This window comes from Schistocerca cancellata, chromosome 1 (genome assembly GCF_023864275.1).
Source record: "Schistocerca cancellata isolate TAMUIC-IGC-003103 chromosome 1, iqSchCanc2.1, whole genome shotgun sequence".
NCBI lineage: Eukaryota > Metazoa > Arthropoda > Insecta > Orthoptera > Acrididae > Schistocerca > Schistocerca cancellata.
Window position 1 is genome coordinate 905,747,293 of NC_064626.1, and position 22,454 is coordinate 905,769,746.

Sequence of the window (22,454 nt, forward strand, 5' to 3'; positions counted from 1 at the left end):
TCATTGTGCATTCTGACAGACTTGGGCAATTCCAACACGACAATGTGACACCCCACACATCCAGAATTGCTACAGAGTGGCTCCAGAAACACTCTTCTGAGTTCAAACACTTCCACTGGCCACCAAACTTCCCAGACATTAACATTATTGAGCATATCTGGGATGCCTTTCAATGTGCTGCTCAGAAAAGATCTCCAGCCCCTTGTACTCCTACGGACTTATGGACAGCCCTGCAGGATTCATAATGTCAGTTCCCTCCAGCACTACTTCAGACATTAGTCAAGTCCATGCCACGTCGTGTTGTCACACTTATGCGTGCTTACAAGGGGCCTATACATTAGGCAGATGTACCAGTTCTTTTGGCTCTTCAGTGTTAGCTATAGAACCAATAAAACAATAGATTATCTGACTGTGAAACTTAAATGTTAACATTAAAGTATACTGTTCAGTTAGGCACAGATAGTAAAAGAAAACCATCATATTATAGAATCATAAACAGTGACTTGGTCTGAAGATAAATTACAAGAATAACGCTGGGGAGAGATTTACAAGACAGAGAGTATAGATGGAAAATTTAATGCTTTTTCAAACATATTCCTACAGCACTTTGAGTATTTTTTCCCCTTAAACTACTTCTTCTAGTGCCTATCCATTTTGGGCACTGGTGACCACCAAAGCTATAGCACTTTTGTTTGTCAGAAAGAGTTCCTCACTTACATGTGAAGTCCGTGTCCCTAAGCTTCCAAGCCAAAATGTTCTTCTTCTTCTTCATCCTGTTTTACCAGGTACCTTCCCATGAAGAATGCTCTGCAACAGTTTTATAGCTGTTTCCATTTCTCATTACGTGGCTGAGATATTGTAGTTTTCTGCATTTTACTGGTTTTGGAACTTCATTCCTTTCTTCATTTCTCTTTACGGCACTCTTAGCATTCCCCACTTAAAATTAACAATGGCAAAACAGAACTGAAGCAAAGATAAGATATCGATACATTTTAGGTTTAAAGTACCTTGTTTTAGGTAAGAAGAGACACACCTGTAGAATAGAGAACATGGTGTAGTCAAGAGCTGAAACTCTATTACCACCAGTATCATAATTAGTATTTATATAAATGTTACTCTGTTACCACCTGTATCATAATTAGTATTTATGTAAATGTTAATCTGCCCTTTGTCACAGTGTATCACTAGATGACAGAGGCCATGAATTGTGAGATGCAATTCTGTAATTGCAGCTGTATTTGAATAATTGTCCAGAAACCCATCTGCTTACCAAAACAGGGCAGGACCAAGTTCCAACTTAAACAATATCATAACATTCATGTCAGCTTATAGAATGATTCAACACTGGACAATTACCTGGGGGAAGACAGCTGACATCCATAATTTGATGAAGTACTGCCTAAGTAGTCTGAAAATAGCATGGAAAAGATTCATAATAATGTACAGAAAGTTCTGGTTGAAAATTACAAATTATTTAGGAATAAAAGAGATGATTCACCAAAAGGCAGAAGCACTGTGTCATTGATAGGCACATAAACAAATGATAAGGAGCTTGGCTAGCTTTTGGAATGCATTTCCTTTTTCTAGCTGTAGGAAAAACATGCACACAAACACACACACACACATTCACTCACATGCACACAAAGACACACACACATTCACTCACATGCACACACCCATCTCTCTACATTGTGCTCAGTCGACTGCCAGCTCTTTACCGGCTGTCGGTGAGTGTATTGGGGTGAGGCAAGGATGTGGGGTGGGGTGAATGCCTATTCTAAAATACTTTTTAATTTTATATATTTGTGCTCCAAATCTTCATCCTCAAAGCTAAAGTATTTGATGTTGGCTACTCAAACACTCTGCAGTCTGCATATTGTCCTTCTTGCAAAGCAAAAATATTTTCCATCTTTATTACTGTTCCTTGTAATGTCTGTGATCGTTATAGCTTCATGATCATTGACACCCACCTCTGTCCTAAAATTTTAGATCTGTTAGTCAGCAGGAGGTCTGAGATGTTCTCACCAGCAAGTTCCCAAACTGTCTGCTTCAAGCAATGTTGACATTAAAAACATTCCCAAATGAACCCTTGCCTACAGAGCCAGTTTTGATTGTATGACTCTCCCATTCTATAGCTGGAATGTTGAAGTCTCCTCCAGTTATGATAACATGATTAGGAAACTTACTCATGATATTGTCTAAGCTGTCTCTGAAATGCTCTGTGCTACAGCTCCTGATGCAGTTGGTCTTCTCAGAAGCACATGAGGAAACTGTCAAACTAAATGACATTTTTGAACTAAGTACTACTGATGCTGCTGCCACTGCCACTGTGAGGTTCTCTATGCTCTACAACTGGAGCACAACTGACTCTTTACTGCAAAACAGCTGCAAAATTCAAGTAAATTAGGTGACAATAGCACTGATGGTGCCATGAAACAACAAGATGAAGTTATTTCACTCTACACTAGTGATAGCAAAATACATCAAAGTAAATAAAACTTCTAAAAACAGATAAATAAACATACACTATTCACTTCTTCTCAGATGTATGTAAGAAAACTGCTAAACTAAATAATGGATATGAACTATGGATGCTCTACAACTGGACTGTAGAACATTTGTTTTCATCTGTTGGTGTATTCATTGTCTTGAACCATATCACTGTGGAATCCCATTCATGTTTGAACGTATGTTGTATTACCTCTGCTCCAAATATGTTTAGAAGCTGACACAAAAATGTTGAGTCATTGACTGAGTTTTCTCAAGTAATTATATGAGATTATTGCAATATATTAATAGTTTTGAAACAGGAAATGTGACATGATGTCTTGCATACTTAAGTTGAAAGGTCAATGCTGCTGTTGATTGTTGACTGTGATAATTCTTCATTCTTTTTCACAGTGAAAGTTCTGGATTTTCCTTTTTTCAATTATGTACATGACATGGAGTAGCTTTTGTGATTTTTGAATAAATTTCAAATTGACATAATTTCCTTATTTATTAACAATTTGGACTGCCAACAATTCACATACTGGTCACAAAACTGCTGCCTTACAACAGCTCTGCAACTGAGTAACAACTACCAATTAATCAATGACTGCTCACAGCCAGTGTCTGTAATTCTTTTGCATCTTATGAACTAACTGCTTTTATTTAACACTAGCCCTTATACAGAGTCATGACAATGTAATGAAATGACCATGTGGCATTGATGGCCAGGAGGCCCATCCAGGAAAGTTCAGCCGCTGAGCTGCAAGTCTTATTTCAGGTGACACCCATTGGGTGACATGTGTGTTGGTGATGATGAAATGATTATGAGGCCAAAACAACACACAGTCCCGGAGCAGAGAAAATCTCCAACCCAGCTGGGAATCGAACCTCGGCTCGCTGCATGGTAGGCAAATATGTTACCACTCGGAAAAGCAGGCGGACAGTCATTGACAAAAAATCATACTCATAGTTTTGTCATAATAGATGTTTAAGTTTACTTATAAAGAAAAAGATATTACTATAAATAATTTTATATGTGACATTGAGGTCGAGAAGATATATGTGTATGTTTTTAAATAGTGTTTCTGTGCTAAATTTGTAAAATAAATCCCTTTAACAATTATTTTTGTTATTGCATTACTTTATGTCCATTTGGAACTGAGTTTGTTAGAATTAATTATTTTATATATATTTTCTTAATTAGGTGTTGGCTGGGAATATACGAAACATGGACGGTCTAAGATTAAGATGAATGATCTTATCAATTTTTCTGACAAGTGAGTACAGTTCCATTACTGGTTTGAACTTATCTGGTTGTTGTAATACATAAATTCATTTTTATGTTTGCTTTTTAAACAAATGATTTCTGATGTATGATATTTCAAATTTGTAATGTGATGCTAATTACAATTAAAGGACAAATGTACTGCAGTTGGTGGAGATAATTGCAAAACATGAGCCACTTATAACAGAGAAAATTGTTCAGCAGTTAATAGATTTACTTTTGAAGCTACAGAAAAAACTTAAGGAATCTGTAGATCATCGGTTTCATAAATGCTTAGTACTTAAAGCTCATTTACTACCTCTTACAAATGTCGCATTTGACAGAGAAGGGAAAAAGTAAGTAAAATTTTATTATACATGCATTTTTTTTATGCCATTCACTTTAAAATTTCACAAAAATCAATTTTCTGACTATTTTAACTGTAGAGAGGTAAAATTAGTATGGACAACTAAAGGATGAGAGGCACACACAATATAAATAACAGTGTGTTTTTCAAAATATGTTATATTCAGTAGATTTTCAGTAGAAGTGTTATTAAAAATTAGCCACTATTAAATAAATATTTTTCCCATCGCTATCAATTAATTCATCATTTTATTCTTCTGACTTGTTGGTATTAACTGTTCTTCATCTACATATATAGGAAGATTTTCACCAGATACACAGATATGCTCGTAATGCATTATTGTGTTTATAAGTTGATGCAGATGAAAAATAATTAAAAAGCTAAATATTTTATTTGGATAAGTAAATAATAATTCAGTGTTTTAAATCCCTGATATATTTTATTATTCCAAATGTTAAATTCCATACTCTGCTTAGGTGTGTTATCTATATCTACACCTATGTGATAACTCTACAGTATTATGAAAAAGATAGAGTGCTACTCTCTGAAAAGATGACATGTTGAGTTGCAGACAGGCATGTTATATAAAATTTCAGCCAAAGCCTTCATAGGAAGAGAGAGTCGTCCACACACACACACACACACACACACACACACACACACACACACACACACACACACATTCATACAGGCAACCACATGGCACATACACATGACCACACACTGCAACAGAGATGCATTGAATGGGAGAAACAATCCGGAGCAGGGGAGGGGGGGTTGAGAGTTAGATACAACAGGGTACATGTGGGGGAAGAGGAATCAGCACTGCCTGGTGGAGCTTGCAGTGGCTAGAGGTAGTAGGACTTGCCAATAGGCACAACAGCACTGGAAGGTTGTGGAGGGTGAGGAGGAGGGAAAAACAGGGAATGGAAAGGAGAGCAGCAGAGAAGGGCAAAAGACTGTTAGATGCAGCAATAGGGAGCACACAATGAGGGTAGGGAAGGCAAGCTGTCAGAAGGTGACAGGGCAAAGGGGGCAGAAACATTTTGGTGGAGGGTGATGGGATAATGAGTTACCATAGTTGAGGCAGAGATGGTTGTGGGAGTGCAGAATGTGTTGTAAGTGTAACTTTCCATCTGTGAAGTTCAAGAAAGCTGGTGGTGGAGGGGAGGAACCAGATGCTTGGGTTGTGAAGCAGCCAATAAAATCAAGTATGTTATTTACAACTGCATGTTGTGCCACAGGGTGATCCACTTCGCTCTTGGCCACAATTTGGTGGTGGCCATTTGTCCTCATAGACAGCTGGTTGGCAGCCATACCAGTATAAAAAACTGAAGAATCATTGCAACAGAACTGGTATATAATGTCTCTGCTGTCACAGGTGATCTGGCCTCTGATGTGGTAAGATGAAGCAGTGACAGGACTAGAATAGGAAGTGCTGGGTGGGTGGAATGGGCAGGTTGTGCTCCTGGGTCCTCCACAGGTATATGATCCTTATGGCAAGGAGTTGAGGTTGGGAGTGGCATAGGGATGGACTAGACTGTTGTGAAGGTTGGGTGGGCAATAGAATACCTCCTTGGGGGGGGGGGGGGAGGGGATGAGAAGTATCTTGGGTTGTATGTCCATAATTTCAGGGCTTGATGATAGGCAAGCAAAGTCCTGATGAAGGATGTGGTTCAGTTGTTCCAGTCAAGGGTGGTATTGGGTGATGAACAGGATGCTCCTTTATAACTGATTCTTGGGGCTATTTTTGGATATGGCACAGAAAATCTGTTTGTGGGCTAGGTCAGGGGGATGGTGTCTATCAGTGAAGGCCTTTATGTGACATTCAGCATACTGGTCAGTGGAGCTCCCACCACTGCAAACACACCGTTCCCGAGTGGCCAGGCTGTGTGGGAGTGATTTTTTGTGTGGGATTGCAACTGTTGAAATGCAGACACCGTTGGTGGTTAGTGGGATTAATGTGGACAGAAGTGTGGATGGAGGTATCACAGAGGAGCAAGTCATTGACAAGGAAAGTCGCACACAGGTTTGAAGAGAGCCAAGTGAAGTGGATGGGAGAGGATGTGTTAAGGTTTTGTAGGATGAGAATAGGGTGTTCTGGCCCTGGGTCCAGATCGTGAAGATCTATCAGTGAACATGAACCAGACTTGGAGTTTACGGTTTTGGAAGGCTAAGAAGGTTTCTTCTAGTCGGCCCAGGTTGGCATAGGAGGGTACCATGTGAATGCCCACAGCTATGCCTCAGATTTGTTTCTAAACCTTCCCTTCAAAGGAAAAATAGTTGTGTGTTAGGATATAGTTAGTAAAATCTACCCACCAAGCAGCAGCACAACTCGCATATGAAAGGTTACAATTATGTAAGCTTTCAGAGCCAGTGACTCTTTTTTCCAGCAGAAGAATTGAAGGAGTAGGAAGGAGGGATGAAGGAAAAGGACTAGAGAGGTATAGGAAAAGGGGCAGATTTTGGAAGAGTCACCCAGAACTGCGGGTCAGGGGAGATTTACCAGACAGGATGAGAAACAAAGACTGATTGTTGGGGACTGCGCCAGATGGGATTTGAAAAACTGAGGGCTTAAAGGTGGAAGACAGGGTAAAATGGAAGACAGTGATCACTGATAAAACATCATGTGTGTGTTAATTAGAGTGAAAAGCTAAGTGCATTGTAGATAACAGAGGTGGGAGGGAGGCAATGAAAAATAGACATGTAAGAAAATGAAAGTTATGGAAAAGTAAAACAGAGTGAAGAAAGGAATAGTTACTGTGAAGAAATGCTGAGATGGAAGAAATTAACATGAATTAAGACCAGGTGGATGGTGAGAACCAATGACATGTTGTAGCACTGGTTCCCACCTGTGGAGTTTTGAGAAACTAGTGTGTGGGGGAAGAATACAGATGGGTTTTGTGGTGAAACAGGCAGCGAGGTCATGACTGTCACATTGTAGAGCTGCTCTGTGACAGGATATTGTGTGTTGTCAGTATACACCCTCTGTCTATGCTCACTCATCCTAACTGATAATTTGGCGGTAGTCATGCCGATGTAAAGGTCGAACAGTGTTTACATAACAACTGGTGTATGATGTGTTGTTTCACAGATGGCTCTCCCTTTGATAGTATTTGTTTTGCCATTTACAGGGCTGGTGTAGGTGGTGGTAGGAAGGTGCTTAGGGCAAGTATTGCATTGGGGATGGTCACAGGGATGGGAGCCATAGGATAGAGATATGGATGAAGAATGAGCATAGGGTTTGACAAGGATATTGGGGAGATTGGTAGGGTGATGAAACGCTATTCTAGGTGTAATGGGCAAAATCTCAGACAGATTGGATCTCATTTCAGGGCATGCTTTTAGGAAGTAGGTGATTAATACATTCCAGGCCAGGATAATACTGAGTGACAAGTGGTGTGCTCCGAAGCTATTTTTTGGAGGGATCAACAGTACCAGGATTGTATGTGAAGGCTCAGGAAATCTGCTTTTGAACTAGGCTGGTGGAGCAATTTGTCCAGTGAAGGCTGAGGTGAGAATGGTGGTGTATTGCTGTAAAGAGTCTGCATCCAAACAAATTCACTCATGCCCATAAATTAAGGATAATTGGAGAATGTGGTGCCACACAACGTGGCACTACACAGAACTGGTGCTAATAGCATAGGCACATAGTGAACACACACGACACAGATCTGTAAGTCCACGGTATTGGTGATAAGTTGAGAAAACCTTCCCGAAACACATGTGCTGCAAAACGCCACTGTTTCCTGCGCATGTACTCTGACATCAATATGGGATATGGTCACCAAGCACACGTACACAGGCCGCACAACAGGTTGGCTTACTCTGGATCAAATGGTCAAGCAGCTGCTGGGGTATAGCCTCCCATTCTTGCACCAGTGCCTGTCAGAGCTCCTGAAGTGTCCTAGGGGTTTGAAGACGTGCAGCAGTGCGTCGACTGAGAGCATCCCAGATGTGCTCGATGGGGTTTAGATCTGGAGAACAGGCAGGCCACTCCATTCACCTGATATCTTCTGTTTGAAGGTACTCCTCCACAATGGCAGCTCGATGGGGCTGTGCATTATCATCCATCAGGAAGAAGGTGTGACCGACTGCACCCCTGAAAAGGCGGACATCCTGGTGCAAAGTGACGTCCCGATACACCTGACCTGTTGCAGTTCCTCTGTCAAAGACATGTAGGGGTGTTCATGCACCGATAATAATCCCACCCCATACCATCAAACAATGACCTCTGTACAGGTCCCGTGAACATAACGTGGGACCACTGTTCCAATGATCATGTACTGTGTTCTTGACACCAGGCTTTATGGGCTCTCCTGTGACCAGGGGTCAGTGGAATCCACCTTGCAGGTCTCTGTGTGAATAAACCATGTCTGTTCAGTCATCTGTGGACTGTGTGTCTGGAGACAACTATTCCAGTGGCTGCGGTAAGGTCCCGAGCAACGCTACCTGCAGTACTCCGTGGCTGTCTGCGGGCACTCATGGTGAGATATCGGTCTTCTTGTGGTGTTGTAGACTGTGGACATCTCGTACTGTAACACCTGGACACATCTGCTGGAATCGTTGCCATAATCTTGAGATCACACTTTGTGGCACACGGAGGGTCCTTGCTACGACCTGCTGTGTTTGACCAGCCTCCAGTTGCCCTAGTATTCTACCCCTCACAACGTCATCAATATGTGTTCTTTGAGCCATTTTCAACACACAGTCACCATTAGATGTCTGAACATGTCTGCACACTTAGTCACTGCACCGCACTCTGACATGCACCAACACACATCTGCGTATACGGACTGCTGCCAGCATCACCGTGCGTCGACCGCAGGTCAAATGCATCGCATGGTCATACCTTGAGGTGATTTAAACCTGCAAACCATCCACCAGAGCATTGTTTTACCATGTATCAGCATTATCCTTAATTTATGAGCATGAGTGTATATTTGCCTTGGATGCCAAGGCTCTATGGGAGGGAACGTTTGACATGGAAAGGATGACAACTGTCAAAATGCAAATACTTTTATTTGTTAGTAGCTTTAATATGGACAGAAGTGTGTAGCTGGCCGTTGGTGAAGACAAGATCAATGTTCAGGAAAGTAGCATGGGATTCAACCATGTGAAATTTAATTGCGAGAAGGTATTCAGAGATTCCAGGAATTTTAGCAGATCAGCTTCACCATGAGTCCATATGGCAAAGATGTCATCATTGTATCTAAAACAAACCAGGGGCTGAAGACTTACTTATCCCAGGAAAGCCCCTCCAAGTGACCCATGAAAAGGTTGGTATAGGAAGGAGCAACCCTGTTTCCCATACCCCTCATCTGTTGCTATGTCTGCCCCTCAAAGGTGAAGTAGTTGCTGGTAAGTATAAAGTTGGCTAAGGTGATCAAGAAGGATGTGATAGGTCTGGAATCAGGTGGGCACTAACTGAGTAAATGGAAAAGTAAATGCTGTGTGGCTAGGGCCTCCCGTTGGGTAGACCGTTCGCCAGGTGCAAGTCTTTCGAGTTGATGCCACTTCGGCAACTTGCGGGTCAATGGGGATGAAATAATGGTGACAAGGACAACGCAACACATAGTCCCTCAGTGGAGAAAATCTCCAGCCAGCCGGGAATCGAACACGGGCCGTTAGGTATGACATTCCATTGCGCTGACCACTCAGCTACCAGGGGCGGACACTGAGGAAATGTTCAGCAGCAGACAGACCATGTACTTCGGGGATGTTAATATAGAGGGACATGGCATCAATGGTGACATAAAAGGCATGGGGTAGGAGTGGGATGGGCATGGATTTCATGGATTTTTTACTATGGGTTGTAGATGCTGACTAGTTAAGGCAGATATGTGTCTGGTGGGTGCTTTGAACCCAGCAACTATAGGATGGCCAGGATGAATGGTTTTGTGGATGGGAGAAGGTAAAAGGTGGGGGGGGGGGTTGGGGGGTAAGAAGTTTTGTGGATTGAGGTGTTAATCTTGTGAGGGGAGGGGCCTGAGATTTTAAGGAGGGACTGCAGGTCAGTTTGAATCACAGGGATGGGATCTTGATGGCATATGGCAGGTGCTGTTTGTAGAGGTGTCAGACAGCTGGTATAGACCTTCACTAATATACTTCATACTTCTTTTGGTCAAGTACCACAGTGGTAGATCCTTTGTCTGCTGGGAGGATAATGATGGCATCATCAGCTTCTAGGGAACATAGAGCCCGGAGTTCTGCAGAGAACAGGTTAGGGTCATGTTGTAGGGACCTGAGGAAGGGGTGTGAAGCAATGCCTGAGTTCTTGGAAGACTTGTAATGGATGATTTTGAGATAGTGGGGGTGGATCAAGTTGAGATCATAGTCAGAACTGTCCAAGGCAGGGTTCAATGTCGGGTTTGCTGTTGAAAAGATTTTGGGATTGGGTTGCAAAGAGATATTTCATTTTGACATTACATATGAAGGAAAGTAGGTCTTTCACCAAAGCAGCATGATCAAATGCAGGTTTATGGCTGAAAGTGAGATCCTAGGAGAACACAGATAATTCAAGAGGGGAGAGTGCATCAGACAAGAGGTTGAGAACACTGTACTGTTGTGACTGTTTTTTGGGATTATGAGTTATCATCAGTCTGGGAGGCAATGGTGAAGACTGTGGGATGTTAAGAGGTTGTCTACTGCCCAGACTGCAAAAGAAACACACTGAATGAGAGCAAAAACCCAGAGTGGGACAGGGAAGAGGGAAGGATAGCAGGGTACAAGTGGGGGAAGAGGAGTTGGTGGTGTCTGGCAGAGCATGCGGGGACTACATGTGGCAGGACAGGTCTGACAGGGGCATTGTCAGAAGGCTGTAGGGAAGGGAGAGAAGAGGAAAAAGTGGTAATGGAAAGGAGAGGAACAGATAAGGGGAAAAGACCGGTGGGTGTGTCAATAGAGTGTAACACACAATGATTGTGAGGAGAGGACAGGAGGGAGTAAACTGTTGGGTGGAGGGTGGGAGGGCAGTAAATTATCATAGGTTGAGGCTGGGATGATTTTGGGAGCAGAGAATGTGTTGTAAGGATAACTGTCATATGTGCAGCCCAGAAAAGCTAGTAGGGGAGGGGAGGATCCAGATGTCTCAGGTTATGCAGCAGTCATTGAAATAAAGTATTTTGTGTCAATTGCATGTTGTGCCACAGGTTGATCCACTTTGTCATGTGTGGGGGAGGTGTGCTTGCTTGTGTGAATGTGTGTGCATTTCTCTTTACTGAAGAAAGCTTTGGCTGAAAGCTTATATGTGACAGTTTTTTCATTGCGCCTATCTGCAACTCAGCATGTAACATTTACAACGAGTAGCAATCTATCCCTTTCATAATATTGCTGATATTCCATCCTGGGCTTTTCACTACATGATTCCTCTCCAGTTCACAGTGAAGTGTTTGGCTAAGGGTTCATAGAGCCACATTCACACTCTTGTTTGACACTTCTACTCTCAAATGGTGTATGGAAAAATTAGCACCGTATGAGCCCTGATTTCTCTTGTTTCATCATGATGGGCATTTCTCATTATTATGTGGGGGTCAACAAAATGTGTGGCATTTAGAAGAGAAAACTGCTGATTGTAATGTTGTGAAACAATCGTGCCAAAAAGAAAAATGATTTCATTTTAATGACTGCTTCTCCCATCTTGCTTATAGTATCTGTGACAGTCTATCCCCTAAACCTAGCTGCCCTTCTTTGATCTGTTTTCATGTCTGCCATCAATCCTATCTGGTAAGGATAGGTAAGTGGATAAATGTAGTTTAGGCAGTCTAATAGATTTGTTGCATTTTCTGATGTTCTGCCAATAAAACACAGTGTTTGGTTTGCCTTCCCCCCAACATCTTCTATGAGATAGTTGCTGTTCACACTGTTTGTAATTGTAATCCCTAGATATTTAGCTGACTTGACAGCCATCAAGTATGCGTGATTTTTTTTTTCTTTTTTGTGTAAATGAATGGAATTTTTTTAGATTCATATGGAGGTACACACACTTTTTATTGTTCAAGGTCAATTGCCACTTTCCACAACATGCAGATGTCTTGTATAACTCACTTTTAATTAATTCTAAGACTTTACTAGGTGATAAATGACTGTCATCTGCAAGCAATGTAAGAGAGTTACTCAGATTATCTTTGTTAGCAGCCTTGTGGCTGGTTTTCTGTTAAGTCACATTTATATTTTAAATTCAAAATACAGTATGTTTGAAGTATCTGTGATCACTGCTCCTTTTTTTATCATGTAAAGTGTGATACTTATTTCCTTTGAAGTTGATCACTGATTGACGGTGTTTAATATACCTTGTTTAGTCATCTTTGGAGATGCCTGCAGAAATCAACTCAGGGGTGGGGGTAAGACTCTAAAATTGCCATTTTCATATTAATTAGTTGGTCAGTTTCAAGATGTGTTATGCCACAAGAACCAATTTTGTGTATGATACAAAAAAGCTTATTATATCCCAGAGAATTTATGGTTATCGACTCACTTCTAGAAGTGCATGAGAATTCTTTAATGGATAAAAGCTCTGTACTCCATATTTCAGGTGTGGAAGGGGGGGGGGGCAGGAGGGCAAATTCCTCCTCTTGCCCTCCATGCAGATATCTATGGCCATACCTGTTACACAGTATCATTAATGTGTACTTTCAAACTTGTATAGGTGTCTTACAGGAAGCTATGATCGAACGTGTAAAATGTGGGATGTTGAGACAGGCAAAGGACTCCTTAACCTGGAAGGACATAAGAACATTGTGTATGCAGTTTCTTTCAACAATCCACATAGGTATTTGGATGCAAAAATTAAATTAGCTCTTGTGTAAATTGTTGTAAACTTAAAAGTAACAACTTTGGTTTAGTGTTTGTTTGTTGCCAGTGACAAAATCCTCACAGGCTCATTTGATAAAACTGCACGCTTGTGGTCATCAGTCACTGGAGAATGCCTTCACACATACTGGGGCCATACAGCGGAAGTTGTCTGTGCACAATTCAGTCCACTGAATACAACTATAGCTACAGCATCAATGGATTGTACTGCTCGTTTACACAATACACTTACAGGTAAATTTGTATAATAAGAAGAGAACTTCTATATTTTAAACTAAAAATCACCAAAACTATAATATTACAGAGCCAGGTATGCTGTTAACATGAGCTATTTCTTCATAGTAAACTGGACAGAACCTGTGATTTGATGGTACACAACACGTCACACATTAAAAAATCCCTCTTGATGAATATTTTTTAATTTAAAATTGTCAGTATTTTTGCAGTCGTTAATACAATAACACCAAGACAATTTCCTTTACTTCACATCAATGGTCATAAATTTTTGTGTCATCAGGCTACCAGTTTGGGTCTATAAAGAACATCTTCAGATCTGTTTTATAAAAACATATCCTAATATACTGGAGCCATAGCAGCATCATCAAATGCTAAACACAAAATCAGCACCAGCGTCGTCAGATGTATATAAAAAATGGTATATAGAAGAGTCACCTTGTTGACAGCACTACTGTTCAAAGCATTTTGTGTTCAGCATTTGATGATGCTGCTATAGCTCCAGTGTATTAGGACATGTTTTTATAAAACAGATCTGAAGGTGGTCATTATAGACCGAAACTGGTAGTCGAAACACAAAAAATTTGTGGCCATAGTCATGAAGTAAACGAAATTTATTCTATATTCTGCTCAACTCACAACCATGTTAAAGCTTGTGAAACCAAAACAATTCTTTTCTTTACATGTTGCATGGTGATCATATGTGCTGTGCTTCAGCTTTGATGTGTCTTCAGACTGAATTCTTGGCTCTCTCTAGTTTTACAGACTTTTCTTTTTTTTTTAGTTTATCTGTGTTTTGTGTAGTGTGATGCTAGACTCCAGCTTTTCATGTGTTTTGCTAATCTTTTAAGCTCTGTGTTAATATTACACGAGCATCTCCTATAATCTATTTTGGATATTCTACAGACTCATATATTAAATACGAGTTTACTTGAGAATGGAACATAAAATTAATATTTCTTCAAGGAGGCCTCATTCATCTTGTTACTGCTACACACAAAATTTTCATGCTCTTATATTACTTATGTACCTTGCATACAAACAGAAGAGGACTCTGACATGAATGTATTTGATGAGAAGTAGAGTGAAATCATGTGTACCTAGCTGTTGATGGAAGTATATGGAGAGTCATTGACGGATGTCAAAAATATCTGCAAGCGGTGTAGAGAGTTTGTAGATAGTTGTACTGGAATTCATTATGAGAAAAGAGGCAGGAGACTGCCAATTCCCAAAGAGACAATAACAATGATTGAACAAATCATGCTTCAGGATCAGCGGGTCACTATCTGTGAGCTCTGCAGGGTTGTTCCCAAGATTTTTCGAAGCACCATTCACAGGACTTTGATTGAAGTGTTGAAATTTTGGAAGATGTGCACAAGATGGGTCCCAAGAATGCTGACAGAAGACCACAAATTGCAACACATTGAAACTTACCACCAGTTTCTTCAATGTTATGCAGATGAAAGGGACAACCTTTTGGATTCAATAGTCACAGGTGATGAAACCTGGGCTTTCCACCTCACACCTGACACCAAACAACTGTCACTTGAGCAAAAGCATCCTGATTCATCCGAGTCACGGAAATTCGAAAGAACACAGTCAGCTGGTAAAGTCATGGCTATTGTGTTTTGGGGTCAAAAGGGAATATTGTTGATCAACTTCATGATTCCTGGGACAACAGTAAATGCTGACAGGTATTACCAGGCATTAAAAAAACTCAAATGGACGATTCAGAATGAAAGAAGAGAAATTCTGAGTAAGGGCTTAAGGCTTCTCCGTGACAATGCCCATCCCAATATCACCCATCAAACCATGAATCTTAGAAACAGTTTGGGGTGATATCGTCACCTCTCCCCCCTTTAGTCTGAACTTAGCACCCTATGACTGCCACTTGTTTCCCAAGTTGAAAAAACTCTTGGTTGGAAGGTGCTTCAGTGACAAAGACAAAGTGAAAGATGAGGTCCAACGCTTCTTCAGTTGCATGGCGGCGGGCTGATGTGACATGATCATACAAAAACTGTTACATCATTTACAAAAATCAAAATGGCAGTTTTGTGGAAAAATAGAAAAAAGGTTCAAGCTTCAAAACTATGTATAATTTGTTATAAATAAACATTTCTTTATAGTTTTTTTAAAAATTGGAGACCTTACTTTTGGGGTTACCCTCGTACATCTAATTTTGGATTCTGTGCTGTGCACTCTGATCTGCAGCTTCCACAGTGTCATGGTTGTGGTTCTGCTGTGCTTTGTTTCGGGTGGGGGTGTGGCATCCCATTGGTTCCATGTCATGAAATTACAATGCTTTGCAGTGTAGTTGAAATGTATGATGATGATATTATATGTGTAACCTACTATTAGGCTGTAAATGTCACCGGTTCTTCTTAAATGTCTTATAATCTTTATTATGCCATGTACTGTTGTTTCTGAGTTGTTTGCTTGAAATATACATATTGAGTATTCCATATGTGCCACATACCTATGTTTGAATTACAGCAGCTGGATGCCCCCCAGCTATTGCTTTGTTGGTAAAAATTTGTAATTGCATTGACTGCTAATTTCACTGTTTTATAAAGTAATTGTAATGACTGATGGTCTTGATATTATAATTGTGACCTGCTACTAGGCCATAAATGTCAATGGTTCCTCTTAATTACAATAAATGTCCCTTCCTTCCTCAGTTTATAAAAGTTTTATACTTACTGATCTTTTTATAATTTTGCTTACTGAGCTGTTTCAATAAGTGCTGCTTTCCAATACTCAAATTACATCAACTTTGGAGTGCTCCAGCTACTGCCTTGTTGGCACAAATTGGACCCCATTTACTGACATTTTTCCTTAAATATAGAATGTAAATAATATATGTACTTTCGAAGTATGCTGTTATCATATAACAATTATGCCTAATGTCATAGGTATTACTTTGACTAGTGCCAGCTACTGATGAAATTGTTTTTTTGTACAATGCTTATGTCAGTTGGACACCGAAGGTGTTATGGGGTTTTAAGTGACAAGATACTCTGTATTGATTTTAATAGCTGTCTTCTTCACTGTTACTATGTTGTTGCAATGTACTTCTTTTAATATCTTGCACTATATCCAATTTTTCATCCAAAAACACATCATGAGATTATTATTATTATTATTATTATTACTACAGGATTAACCAATACAAAGATTAATTAATAACAATATCTTATTGTTTTCCTGTTATCCTCCACCAAGCCTCTTTATCCAGTGCATCTTCCTTGTTGATGCTGCGATGTTCCATTACCCCGTTTATGTGGTCTGTCCAAGAACGTCATGGTCTTCAGTGCTTATGTTTGCCGGGTGGTTTCTATTCATAAACCTTCTTTGGCCACTGATGATCTGGCATTCTCATCATATGTCCGTACCATTTTAATGATTTTATTTCAATTCTATCTATCACTGTATCATTTGCCTTCATTTTAGCTCTTACTTCATCATTAGTTTTCCTGTCGACTCTTGATATTATGGCACTCCTACGCAAATAATCCATTTCCACAGCTATTAGTTTTCTTTTGAGATCCAGATTTAGGATCCATAGTTCTGATCCATAGCATAGCATTGATTCAAGCATTATCTTACCTACCCTTTTCTTATTGATATTGGAAATATTCTTATCCCACCACAAAGAATTCATACACCCTAACACTTTTCAGCTTTGCTGTATTTTATCAATATGTGCCCTGAGATATTTAAATTTCTCTGCCTGTCTCATAACTGCTTTGTCATCGATGTGTATTTCACCACCAGATACTCTGTTTTTGTTAGACTCATTTGTAGAACCCTATCTGTTGTATTCCTGATATAATCATCGTATCATGAACTCAATATCATAATCATCTTGTGCTGTAATAACTTGATCGTCAGTAAAACTTAATGAAAATATCTATACTTCATTGACAGTGATTCCCATTCCTCTACAGCTGTTCTTCCAATTTTGGAGAGCCACTTCTACATATAAATTGAACGAGATGGGTGACACACTGAAACCTTGTCACAAACCTTTAGTGACATTAATAGGTTCTGATAACGTTGAACCTCATTTAATCCGTACCACATTATCTCTGTACAATTCAATAATAATTTGTAAAAGGTGATCATCCATACCTATATCTTTCATAAATTTCCACAGCTAATATCTAGGAACTGTATCCTAAGCTTTTGCTAAATCCACAAAGGCAATGTGTAGCTCCTTCCCTATTACCATAAATTTCTCCATTAGTTGTTGTAAAATAAATAGGTCATCCGCAAGTGATCTGTTCTGCCTAAACCCACTGTGGTCTTCCCCAATATGGTGGCCAACAATTTGTCTAATTTTTTCAAACATTATCTTGCCAAATAAGCAGCTCATTGTGCAGTTGACACTAATGACTCTATAGCAGTTTGTGTCTTTTCTATTCCCTTTCTTGAAAATAAATACCATATATGACATTTTCCATTCTGAGGGAATTTCAATCCTTTTACAACAGTTGTTCCTCATGCAAGTTATATATATATATATATATATATATATATATATATATATATATATATATATATATATATATATATATTTTTTTTTTTTTTTTTTTTTTTTTTTTTTCCAGATATCTTCCTCCAACCTTCAATAATTCAACAGGAATGTTTCCTGGACCAGGTGATCGGCTATTCTTCATTTTAATTAATGCACAATTCACTCTCTCTATTGCAATGCTTATATTTTGATCAGTTACCTCCATCTTCTCTTCATTTCCTTGCGTGTAATATGGCCTATCTTCAGTAAAAAGGTCTGCATAATGCTTTTACCATTCCTTTAAGCGAATTAGGTTGTCCACTGCTTTGTTTACTTGTATTTTCTTCATACTGGTAATTGTTCTTCACACTTCTGTTGTTTCTAATCCACCTATTAGACTCTCAATTTCAATACGTTTCTGTTCCCACATCTTGTTCTTTTCTAATTTAATTCTGTTTCTTAATTTGTAATTTCGTGTCTGGTAGTTTTGCCTATCCTGAAGTGATTTAGTTGATAACCATTTTTTGTAGAGATTTTTCTTTTCCCTAATCAACATCTTCAGGTCATCAGACATCCATGGAGGATCTCATTTACCTAGACTCTTATCTCTGCCCCTAGTACCTCTAGAGAAATTTTTGTAAGTGATTTTTTAATATTTTCATATTCTACTTCAACAGTCATCTTCTGGAATTTAGTTCATTTTCTAATCTATGTTGAAATAAATCCTTGATGCTGAACTGCTTCAGGAGAAAGAGCTTATACCTTGCCTGCTCTAATTTCTCATGATTTCTGTGGTCAGCCACTTTTCCAGTTATTGATGGTTTTCTCCTAAATGGGTATGTTAACTTTGCTAAAACTAAGTAGTGATCAGACCCACAGTTGGCTCCCTGCTTGACTCTACAGCCTTGAACTATCATTTTTGGCCATTGCTTGGTAATTATGTAATCAATTATTGATTTCTGCTGTAAGGATGGTCTTTCCAATGTATATCTGTGGATATTTTTATGTGAATAATGCGTGTTCAGAATTTTCAAGTCATATTGGTTACAGAATTCTACAATATTTTCTCCAGAACTATTAATGACATTTTCTCCATATCTTCCTACTACTGCATCATTTACTTGTGAGCCAACCCTCACATTAAAATCTCATGCTGTTATTACTTCTTGGTGCTTTCTGACTTGGTTGAGTAGATGGTCTAATTTCTGGTAGAAATGGTCTTTGGTTTGTTGTGCCGCATTGTCATTTGGTGCATACACCCCTATTATAACTTTTTCAATGCCGTATAACTTGATGGTAATAGCGACAATTCTTTCACATATACATGCATAGTCCTTGATGTAAGCACTCAGAGTTTTGTTAATTAGAATGGAAACACTTGCTTTTGCTCATTTCTGTTTATCGACTCCAGACCAAAAATGGATGATTTCTCATTCCCTTGTCCCTTCTTTTTTGTTTCTGACAGAATAATTATGTCCACCTTCAGTGACTAATTTCATTTTCTATTTTGGTGTGTTTATTTGTCAGGCTTTGAATGTTCCATGTACCAACTCTCAACGTCCTTTTCCTTGCCAATAATTGTCCTAAAGAGTTTCTATCTGATTTCTGAGGCTCCGCTTCAGATTCAAGAGCTTGTAGAAGTTTTTTTATGGATAATGGGGTGCTGGCCCATTGAGCCAGTCCCAACTTGGAGGACCAGGATTTGTTATCAGGGTTTACTCCCCTAGAAGGGTTGGCTTCATCATGTCTATAGAGACCCCCCCCCCCCCTTCCCTAGGTGGGACACATTTCAGCTGGCTCCTCTGTTGAGGCCTGTCCGACTCGGGTGAAACTGCCAGTAGCTTCGCTACCCCTGGCATAGCCCTCAACTTTGCTGGGACATGCAAAACCTCCCATCCGGTACTGGAGGTACCTTCGATGAGGCAGTATCCCTTGGGAGACATGAGTTGATGATAAAATTATTTTGGCAGTCAAAACAAATTGTGATGAAGCAAGCTGGGATCTCTTTACATTCTCTCTTGTTTTGCCATCTGTCTCCTTAAATTCATTTAATTTTCATTTTTGCCTAATTACCATTAATATACATGGGTATAATCTGAATTTCCATAAAAGAGAAAGGTTGGCCCTCAATCTTAAGAAATATAGCACCAGGTCTAATTTTGTGCTTAGTTTTGTGTATGTAATTAATTTCCTAATGTATTTTGATCATCCCTAGTTAATACCTTTTGTTATAGAGTGGGATCAGCAATTGTTTCGTGACTTACATTCTATTGTTGACTTATAAATAAATGTAAGTTCTGTAATAATTATAAACGTTTGGAAGGAGAACTACTAGGATTCTTAAAGTATTTATTTGGCTCTATGTGAAAACATATTAGCAAAGCCAGCCCTTAATTAATTCCAAAATAATTACCAGGTTTGTCAAGAGCATTGTTTGTATAACTATATCTGTTAATTTCATTATTTAAACAAATAATTCATCCTAACTTTTGTGATAGAAGGAACTGTTAAAAAGGAGGATTTTTTTGATGTATTCACTTAATTGAATGAGCTATGTTTTAATTGTAATTTCTGTAACTTAAACATCAAACAGTGTATAGTTTCAATGCCTATTATTGCGAGGATATGTAAAGGACTGTTTTTTGTTCCCAAAACAGTCAGGCCACGGATGATTTTCAGATGAGAAATATGTATTGGTTAGAGTAACAACAATGCATCAACTTAACGGTGGAATAAGTGTAACACAAATAGGCCGTGTGTTAGAACAATTAATGACAATGTCTGTTTAATTTATTTGAAAAATAGTGTCACACATACCATATTATTCTGCAAGGTGTGGGCTTTCAAATAAAAAAATGAGGTGCTGTGTTGTAGCACTCAACTACGTACCCTCAGACTCAGAGTTGAAATATTAAAAGTTTTGGCTGGTTTTGTTGTCTAGGGGCTGGGATACATAGTTGCCGCATTACAAGTCAAATACTGCTGAGTCTACAGTATACAATATGTACATACCTATGAACGGAATGGTTGAAGGTTCTTATCACTCGGCAATTGCGAATTTTTAAAGCAACATATCAATTTATAAATGAAAGATAGCAATTAAATAAAATCTGCAGGTACTATCTTAACAACTTTAAATGATGAGTATGATAGTAGAAGTACTTTTGAGAATGTGGTATATTTCTGCAAACACTTATTGGTGTCAATGGTCCAGCAATTAAATAAAATATAAGTTGAGTAAAGGGAAACAATAGATTCCAATTTCACATAATTAGTTATGAATGACAACATAGCTCATGAGATATTCACTTCTAAACGTTCACATGTCGGCACTCCGAAGCAAACCGCTCCACACTCTCCAAGTCTTTTCTGCGACTGTACGTCTGTCGTGCCGTCGCGTCCAGCACCTCCTCTCCTGTCGTTCTGTCCCTCGCACCGTACTGTCCGTGCACAAAACGATCCTCCTCCCCCACTTCCATACAGTCTTTCCACATGTCCTTTTTGGAATGATCACAGTGATTGGCAAGAGTGTTCCCGCCCTGTCTCCAAGCCAACGTACACTCACAAACATATTGAAACACATACGAAATACTGGATTTATATTTAAATAACTTGAAATTAAATAAATATTCCTATGGCTGGACCATAAACACTCTCTAACACACATTATTAAATACATAAATAAATCAAATAAACATATATCAAAGGAATAGCAAGCAAAAGTAGGCCAGTAGCCTAATGTCTCTGTGCTTTCTAAAACACAGTAAATATTTGACCAATTTCTTCATGAGTACTTATGGCCTGATGCGATCGATAGTACGGCCACTTTGACCTCCTATAACACAGGTATTCTTCAAGTTACATGTCTGTAATTCATACCAATTTAGGTTTACACTGATAGTTTTCTAAAGACACGTCGATTGACGAAATCGGATGAACCATTCCAATTTTGGAAATACGTTGCTGAGTGTTACTTGTATAATTTACAGTCAGATACTAAATTTTAAACTTATAAGGTACTGAAAATCTAATTACACCATCAGAATTGTCGTGCAAATAATGGTAATGTACATGTTTCTTTTTGAGGTATCATGATTCATCTAGCTACTATTAATTTCTATACTAACTGTGAAATGTCTTCCATGATGGTTTTACAATGTCCACCATCTTTGGCACTCTTGGCATACAAGTCTATTTCATCAATACAGCGTCACCATGAAATTCCCAGCGATGTGGCCGATGGACCACGCGCTGGGTCTACCCCTCATGCTCAGCATCACATGGTTGCTGCTGGGCCACGGCCCGCCAAGAGGCCCCGCGCGGCCACGCCAAACCCGACGTTAGAATGTATCATTCCCCGCAAATTTATTCCCATTACTTTTACTTAAATCTCTCACTAATATATGCTTCCGCCATTCATGCCTGCTTTTATTGAAAGAGCCACCTATATAGCCTTCCTCTTCAACAAACTGCATATTACATATTTGTTGCCTTTCTCCATACCTATCAATGTTTCTGCCATTACCATTATCTCCAGTACTTTTTAATTGCCTGTTTAGATTGCCATCCCCGGACCTGAGATGTGGTGAACATCAGTTTCCCGACTGGCTGTTATGTGATCGCGCTTTGCACAAATTTCTCCCATCAAATCTGCATTCTTTACTCGGAACCTGTTGAAAGTTATCACTCCTGTTTGTTCTCTGACCATTCTGCTCATTCCAGCTACTTCTCCCTGAGAATTCCTTGGATTCCTCTCACAATTATTATTTTGG

General features: G+C 39.3%; 1 protein-coding gene across 1 annotated transcript in view; it reads left to right on the plus strand.

Moving 5' to 3' along the window:
• LOC126190987 (dynein assembly factor with WDR repeat domains 1) overlaps positions 1 to 22,454 on the plus strand; it is a 78,292-nt gene that overhangs the window by 8,625 nt on the left and 47,213 nt on the right. Inside the window, exons 2-5 of the mRNA XM_049931667.1 lie at positions 3,695 to 3,767; positions 3,907 to 4,110; positions 12,769 to 12,891; positions 12,982 to 13,166. Of these exons, the coding sequence (XP_049787624.1) occupies positions 3,695 to 3,767; positions 3,907 to 4,110; positions 12,769 to 12,891; positions 12,982 to 13,166 (585 nt within the window). The remainder of the gene's footprint in view (positions 1 to 3,694; positions 3,768 to 3,906; positions 4,111 to 12,768; positions 12,892 to 12,981; positions 13,167 to 22,454) is intronic.